Source organism: Aedes albopictus, chromosome 3, assembly GCF_035046485.1.
Source record: "Aedes albopictus strain Foshan chromosome 3, AalbF5, whole genome shotgun sequence".
NCBI lineage: Eukaryota > Metazoa > Arthropoda > Insecta > Diptera > Culicidae > Aedes > Aedes albopictus.
Genome location: NC_085138.1, coordinates 267,713,468 through 267,721,605, shown reverse-complemented (window position 1 = coordinate 267,721,605; position 8,138 = coordinate 267,713,468). Strand labels below are relative to the sequence as shown.

General features: G+C 53.7%; 1 protein-coding gene across 1 annotated transcript; it reads left to right on the top strand.

Moving 5' to 3' along the window:
• Positions 1–384: 384 nt before the first annotated feature.
• LOC109419051 (uncharacterized) lies at positions 385–7,448 on the top strand. Its single transcript, XM_062857922.1, has 2 exons — positions 385–1,582; positions 7,435–7,448. Exons 1-2 carry the CDS (start codon positions 385–387, stop codon positions 7,446–7,448), a joined length of 1,212 nt encoding a protein of 403 aa, XP_062713906.1.
• Positions 7,449–8,138: the final 690 nt, after the last annotated feature.

Genomic DNA, 8,138 nt, shown 5'->3' with positions numbered 1-8,138 from the left:
TGAATTATATAACTAATAATTGAGATCTTCTACAGGTTGAATTGGATACCTGGACATTATTAAAATTTGAATTGACTACCTATTATTACTCTATGGTAAGCTGTTTGAGATGCTTAAATTGTGCTAAAGAAATATTATAATCCTACAATAATCCCAGCAGATAGATTTATGACGAGAATTGGATTGACCGTGCTTTAGTTTGGCATAATAATGCACTATTAAATGTAAGTGAAATATAATAAAAATATAAATGAATTGATACGGTTTAAGAATGTGATTGAACTTATGAAATCTTTTCAGCTTGAAGCATACCAGAAATAAAGTTGCTATCAAGAATAGTGCCAAGTTTGTTTGACGCAACAAACTTCAAGATTTAATATCGATATGGATGCCCAGCACCAAACAGCCACCCCGCCACCACGACCTGGATACAGTTGCGTTGCCTGTAAGCGCCCGGATTCGGCCGATAATATCGTAGCCTGCGATACATGCAGTCTTTGGTGGCATTACACATGCGCCGGTGTCACCGATTCGGTAAGAGACCAGGAGTGGACATGTAGGAGATGCCTTCCAGCTCCCAAGGTACCACAGTCGGTACGATCCACTACGTCGAGTCGCAGAGCCATCCTCCAAATGAAACGGCTGGCTGAGCAGCAAGAACTAGAGAGAAAGCAGCTGGAATTGGAGAGGAAACAGTTGGAACTTCAGAAGAAGCACTCGCAGGAGAAATTCGATCTGGAAGAGACGTTAGCGGAAGAGGAAGACAATCGTAGTGTCAGAAGCCGCGTGATCGAGATTGAGTCTCGAGAGAAGCAGGTATCCACATGGATTGATCAGCATACCCCCGCAACCAACCAACCGGTCGTCCCAGCTTCGCATGTAGCAGCGCTTACTGAGCTTCCACAGCCGATGCAGCCGCTGATCAACAATCTACCGGATGAGGAACAAGGAGCTGTAGGAGGATATGACTGTTTGAGACATCCAGACCCCCAGAAAGCTACCACGCCCACCGATGGAGTGACGATCGAGCGAGCTGTGCAATCAGGTTTTCAACGACTGCAGCAGCAGCTGGCACAGTGCCAACAACAGCCAGAACCGACACTTGCACAGATTCAAGATCTGGAGGCACAATTGCAGAGATTTCGGATTCAACTACAGCAGCGAAACCAGTCAACTTCTCTCAAGCTACCTGTGCCAAGCACGAGTAAAGGTGCGATTCCCAAAGCGCAATGTATAACGCAGACGAACAGGACGCGAGAACCAGTTGAGAAGCAGACAGATCCTCTTGTAGATCAGCACGGCAGAGACACTGTTCCTCTAGCTAAATCGGTTCCGATGGCAGCTCCATTAGAGCAATCGCGACAGGTAATATTCTCGAATCGTTCTGCCAGCAATCTGATTTCAAACGAGCAACCGCGTTCCCATCAAGCGCGATCGGATCTTCTTCCACATGAAACAGATTCATACGAGCAGCCGCGTACGCTTCACGCGCCCTCGAACATTCTTCCTCCAGGATCGGATCCATTCAGACAGCAGCACTCGGCGCAGTTCAACTACTACGATGCTCCAGGCAATTCGAGCTGTGGGGCAGCAGGGACGGATGTCCTGGGGCCTGACGCACCCCCCCGCTTGCGAGTCAGCCGCGTAGTTGCCGGCTAAGAATAGGACTACTAACCCCAATTCAAGGTGTCAAGCGACCCGTGCCGAGGAATGAGTGATCGAGGGGGTGAAAAAGATGCTCGATCTTTAACGGAGCCTGTGGGGCACCTGGGCACCCCCCACAGTAAGCTGTCCCTTACCGCGTTAATGCAGAGCTCTGGCGTGGTGGACATTCTTTCTCGTGCGACTCGTGGGAATCAAATATGAGTAAAAATCTTAAGAATCAAAATTCAAAACACAGGTGGAAGTAGCGGTGCGATCAACCCCTTCGCAAGAAGCGGGTTGTTGAGGTCTCCGACAAGGAGAAGTGAGGAGTCAGGCGCGGGAAGCTGCTTACGTAGCTCAAGCGTGGGAGCTCCTGTCCACTCCACGGCAAGCCAGCCGGTGGAGACAATGGACGGAGCGTGGCTGCTGAGGGCCATCAGCCAAGAAGTAAAAAAGGACGGCCCGCATTAGAGGTGGCTGAGCGGCAGCTTGGCAAAATTATCGACTTTGCGACAACTAAGTCGAATACAAGCAAGGACCTGAAAACGACCTTGCTTCGACTTAGAGCGTCTGTCGATGAGGCCAAGCAGGAGCACGCGGTACTCGCGTTGCTGACTGCTGCAGCGGCGGAATCCGCAAAGGAGAATGCGTCGAAGTTTACACAAACGGAGGCATTCTCCTTCGCGGGTAGTCCGAAGAGTGTGAAAGCGAATGCTCGTGACAAACGTGACAAGCATTCGCAGAAGCGGGCGAGGCAGCCGTCAGGTGAGGAGCTGTCTGGCGGCGCCCGAAAGGCCAGGCGTATAATAACCCCTAAAGTCGGTATTATGGCCGGAAAGTCGGACCCCAACCAGGGTTCCCGGAAAGCTGGGAAGGGTGGGCCTGAAAAGGCCGGCCCGTCCCGGAACGATGGGAACAAGAGGTTGCGACCACTGGTGGGCCCTCAGCAGCCACAGAGCAGGGCGATCCAAGGAGAGGACCCTCCTTGGACAAAGGTAGAGCGGAAGAGGAAGAAGAAGGTGAATCCGCAGGTAGAAGTGCAGGTCGCCAAGCCAAGGCGTAGGAAGGCATGTGCCAGGCGCGAGAAAGGCGACGCTATCGTCATCAAGACTGAACAGTCGAAATACTCGGACGTCTTGAAGGCGATGAGGTGCGACGCCAAGCTTGAGGGTCTTGGAGCCGACGTACGCAGTATCAGACGTACTCGTACGGGCGAAATGATCCTGGAGCTTAAGCGCGAGAAGGATCACAAGGGCGCCGCCTATAAGAGGCTGGCAGAAGAGGTCCTTGGTGATGGAGTGGAGGTGAGGGCCCTTACGCATGAGGCGACTCTGAAGGTCAAAGACCTAGACGAGATCACCGAAGCGGAAGAGCTCGTCACGGCACTGCGGCAACAGTGCGATGTTCAGGTGGCCGCCACAGCCGTTAGGCTGCGGAAGGGGCCAGCAGGGACACAGATAGCTCTGGTTCAGCTACCTGTGGCGGACGTTAAAAAGTCCGTTAAAGTAGGGCGGATAAAGGTGGGCTGGTGCGTATGTCCTTTGACATTCCACGAGCCACCAGAGGTTTGCTTTAGGTGTCTGGAACCAGGACACAAGTCGTGGGACTGTAAAGGCCCTGACAGGCGCAAACTGTGTCGGCGATGCGGCGCTGAAGGTCATAAGGCCCAAAGCTGCACGAGCCACCCGTCTGTATGATCTGTACCGGGAAATCCTCGAACAACAGACATCCAACGGGTGGTCCAAGGTGCCCGGCCTTCAAGAAAGCCGCAGTGAACAACAAATCACAGTGCAGGTAACGCAGCTGAACCTGAACCACTGTGATGCGGCTCAGCAACTGCTTTGTCAGGCGGTTTCTGAGTGGGAGACGGATATCGCCATCATTTCGGATCCATACCGAGTACCCGCCGGCAACGGCAACTGGGTCTCGGATGGGACCAGGAAAATGGCGGCGATATGGACCACGGGTAAATACCCCGTGCAGGAGTTGGTGTCTACTACCTATGAGGGCTTCGTGGTCGCCAAAGTAAACGGGGTCTTCTTCTGTAGCTGTTACGCGCCTCCGCGGTGGCCGATCGAGCGGTTCACGCAAATGCTGGACCGCCTAACGACCGTGCCAACAGGGCGAAGGCCGGTGGTAATAGCGGGTGACTTCAATGCCTGGGCTGTGGAATGGGGAAGCCGCTTCACGAACCAGCGGGGTCAGATCCTGCTAGAAACACTGGCCATCTTAGATGTCGACTTGGCTAACGTCGGTACCAAGAGTACCTATAGTCGTAACGGAGCGGAGTCAATTATTGACGTGACCTTTTGTAGTCCTGGCCTAACAAGTAGTTCGAACTGGAGAGTAGATGATGGCTACACTCACAGCGACCACCTGGCGGTTCGCTACAGTATCGACTACAACAACAGCAGACAGCGGATAAAAGAAGAGGCGGCTAGGCCAAGGCCAAGCCCTCGTAGGTGGAAGACATCATACTTCGACGAAGAGGTATTTAGGGAAGCGCTCCGCCGTGAGCGAAACTTACTCGGTTTAGACGGCGACGAGCTGGTAGCGGTGCTCTCACGTGTGTGTGATGCGACCATGCCTAGGCGAGTCCACCCTAGAAATGGGAGGCCACCGGCTTACTGGTGGACCGACGCGATTGCGGACCTGCGCCGCGCCTGCCTACGGGCTAGGCGGCGGATGCAGCGAGCACGATCAGAGGAAGAGCGAAACGAACGGCGGGTGGTGTTCGCCGCTGCAAAAGCCGCGCTCAAGACCGAGATAAGAGCAAGCAAAAAGGCCTGCTTTGAGGGTCTCTGTCAGAGTGCCAATACGAACCCGTGGGGTGACGCCTACAGGATCGTTATGGCCAAGACGAGAGGTGTGATGGCTCCTACAGAGCAATCTCCAGAGATGTTGGAGGGGATCATTGGAGGACTTTTTCCGCGTCATGATCCTAGTCCTTGGCCTCCTTTCGTAGGACAGCCGGGGACTGGGGCTGGCGATGAGGAGAGGGTCACCGATGTGGAACTTGCGGGGATAGCTAAGTCCCTTAGCGTAGGTAAGGCCCCAGGTCCGGACGGAGTTCCGAACCTGGCCTTAAAAGTAGCTATTGCAGAGGCTCCTGAGATGTTCAGGTCTGCTATGCAGAAATGCCTGGACGAGGGAGTTTTCCCAGAAGCTTGGAATAGGCAGAGCCTGGTACTATTGCCAAAGGCGGGGAAACCACCCGGAGACCCGTCGGCATATAGACCAATATGCTTGATTGACACGGCGGGGAAGGTGCTCGAAAAGATCATCCTCAATAGAATGTTGCGGTTCACCGAAGGCGAAAATGGTCTTTCGAGCAACCAGTACGGCTTCCGGAAGGGGAGGTCCACCGTAGACGCTATCTTGTCGGTTACAAAAACCGCCGAGAAAGCACTCGAGCCTAAGAGGAGGGGAATTCGCTTTTGCGCGGTAATGACTCTGGATGTAAGGAATGCGTTTAATAGCGCCAGCTGGTCTGCTATTGCCGATGCGCTCCTGCGTGTGGGGATACCGGAGTACCTGTACAAGATTCTCGGAAGTTACTTTCAGAATCGTGTACTAGTCTACGACACGGAGGTGGGTCGGAAGTGCTTTCACATAACCTCAGGAGTCCCGCAAGGTTCCATCCTGGGTCCGGTGTTATGGAATGTCATGTACGACGAGGTGTTGAGGTTAGAGTATCCAGCGGGAGTGGTGATTGTCGGATTTGCCGACGACATTACGCTCGAAGTCTACGGTGAAACGATCGAGGAGGTAAAGTTGACTACCAACCACTCGATTAAGGTTGTGGAGGCGTGGATGCGGTCCAGGAAACTGGAGCTGGCTCACCACAAGACAGAGGTGACGGTTGTTAACAACCTGAAGTCGGAGCAGCAGACGGAGATCAGTGTAGGAGACTGTACTATCCTGTCAAAGCGCTCCGTCAAACACTTGGGCGTGATGATCGACGATAAGCTTACCTTCGGTAGCCACGTCAATTATGCCTGTAAAAAAGCCTCCACAGCTATTGCGGCACTGTCCCGGATGATGTCCAATAGCTCTGCGGTGTACGCCAGTAAGCGCAAGCTTCTGGCTAGTGTTGCTACATCCATACTTAGGTATGGCGGCCCGGCGTGGGGCACCGCGCTAAGTACTAAATGCTACCGACGGAAGCTGGAAAGTACTTACAGGCTTATGTGCCTGAGGGTTGCGAGCGCGTACCGTACCGTGTCACACGACGCTCTCTGCGTCATTACTGGTATGGTGCCTATCAGCATTCTTATCAGTGAGGACATGGAGTGCTTCGAAATGCGCGGCACAAGAGGCATACGCAGGACTGTCAGGATGGCCTCTATGGTCAAATGGCAGCGCGCGTGGGACAGTTCCACCAAAGGAAGGTGGACCTATAGGTTGATACCGAGGGTAGATAGTTGGATTAATAGGCGCCATGGGGAAGTCACATTCCACCTAACACAGGTCCTTACAGGGCCCATATAGCCGAGGCGGTAAACGCACGGGTATTCAGCATGACCATGCTGAGGGTGACGGGTTCGATTCCCGGTCGGTCCAGGATCTTTTCGTAAAGGAAATTTCCTTGACTTCCTTGGGCATAGAGTATCTTCGTGCCTGCCACACGATATACACATGCAAAAATGGTCATTGGCAGAGGAAGCTCTCAGTTAATAACTGTGGAAGTGCTCATAGAACACTAAGCTGAGAAGCAGGCTTTGTCCCAGTGAGGACGTTACGCCAAGAAGAGAGAGAGAGAGGTCCTTACAGGTCATGGTTGCTTCCGACAGTATCTACACCGTTTCGGGCATGCGGATTCTCCCGAATGCCCAGTGTGCAATGGTTTAGAGGAAACGGCGGAACACGTTTTGTTCGTGTGCCCGCGTTTTCGCACAATGCGTGACCGCATGCTTGCCACATGCGGGGAGGACACAACTCCGGGCAACTTGGTCCAGAGGATGTGTAGGGATGAGTTTGGCTGGAACGCCGTTTCAACGGCTATTACCCACATCGTCTGGGAGCTACAGAGGAGGTGGCGCGTGGACTCGGAGAATAGCTAGTCCAGATGCAGTACAAGAGGTGGTCCAGGGGTTCGGAGTCGGCTTCGTAGGTCTTACCGGTGCCCTGCGGTCGAGATCGACCCTTACAACGATTAAGTGGCCGCGGAGAGGAAGTCCCGGTAGCGGTGCTGTCGTGGCGTCGGTCTACTGGGTTGGATCCGAGCCCGCGGTTGGAAAGGGGTCCCCGGCAAGGGTCGGGGTAGGTGAGATCCTGCTGTCTGCAACCTACGGGTGCATCTGATAGGGCCTGAAGGGTAGTGATACCCTTCCTTACGGGCAGGTCAGATCGGGTTGCACGTGGGCATCAGTTCTTGATGTCCGCTCAGCAGTAGGGCGCGGACGGGGTTGACCCTGCCCGCCTTCCGAGGACAAAGGGAGTGGCGAGGACCACTCGGGAAACCGGCTAAGCGCCAGCATGCTACCGTGATGGACTCTCCAAAGCGAGTCATCGATGTTCGTTGCTGCAGGCTACGCAGCTAACCTTGTGGGTGCAATGTGCACTAGACCCTCTCTGAAGCAATACCTTCTTGGTGGTTCCGGAGAGACGTAGGGTTTGGCGACCATAGGAATGGTTTAGTGGGTACGAGGAGAGAGTAGTCCTGGATTTTACTTTTGTTGTAGAAGACGGCCTGTCAGACCTACACTACCCTAACCTTCTGTTAGGGTGTCTGTTGAGCAGATTATCCCCCTATGGTTTAGAAGGAAAACAAAAAAGCTCTATTTGCAGGTAGGTGGAGCTAAGTGAAACAGGACAAGCCTTGGCAGCACTTCATTTGCAGAAGGGGTTATTTTATCCTGTTCCTTGCTAACTACTGACAACAACGTGACCCGTGAAATATGAAGACGCATCATCAACAGAAGCCGTGCCTACTATGGGCTCCAGAAGAAACTGCGGACATCAGACATGGGACATGCTCGAAGAGGACTTGCAAGCACTTGGAGTGTCCGAGCAACGAGTTGTAGGTGGCATCCCGAGCAGAAGGGACTTACTTACCTTACCGGTCAGGCTAAGGCCGGGGTGGCCTCTGCTGTACATAGTAGCCGCCTCCATTCCACTCGGTCCATGGCTGTTTGTCTCCAGTTCCGCACTCTGCGTAGGGTCCGCAGATCGTCCTCCACTTGGTCGACCCACCTAGCTCGCTGCGCTCCACGTCTTCTTGTACCGGTCGGATGACTCTCGAGAACCATTTTAGTCGGGTTGCTATCCGACATCCTGATGACGTGACCCGCCCACCGTAGCCTCCCGAGTTTCGCGGTATGGACGATGGTTGGTTCTCTCAGCAGCTGATGCAGCTCGTGGTTCATTCGCCTTCTCCAAGTCCCGTCTTCCATCTGCAATCCGCCGTAGATGGTACGCAACACCTTCCGTTCGAAAACTCCAAGGGCGCGTTGGTCCTCTGCACGTAGGGTCCATGTTTCGTGCCCATAGAG

Excerpts from the sequence above, each read along its gene's own strand:
- LOC109419051 (XM_062857922.1), top strand. The coding sequence starts at position 385 with ATGGATGCCCAGCACCAAACAGCCACCCCGCCACCACGACCTGGATAC.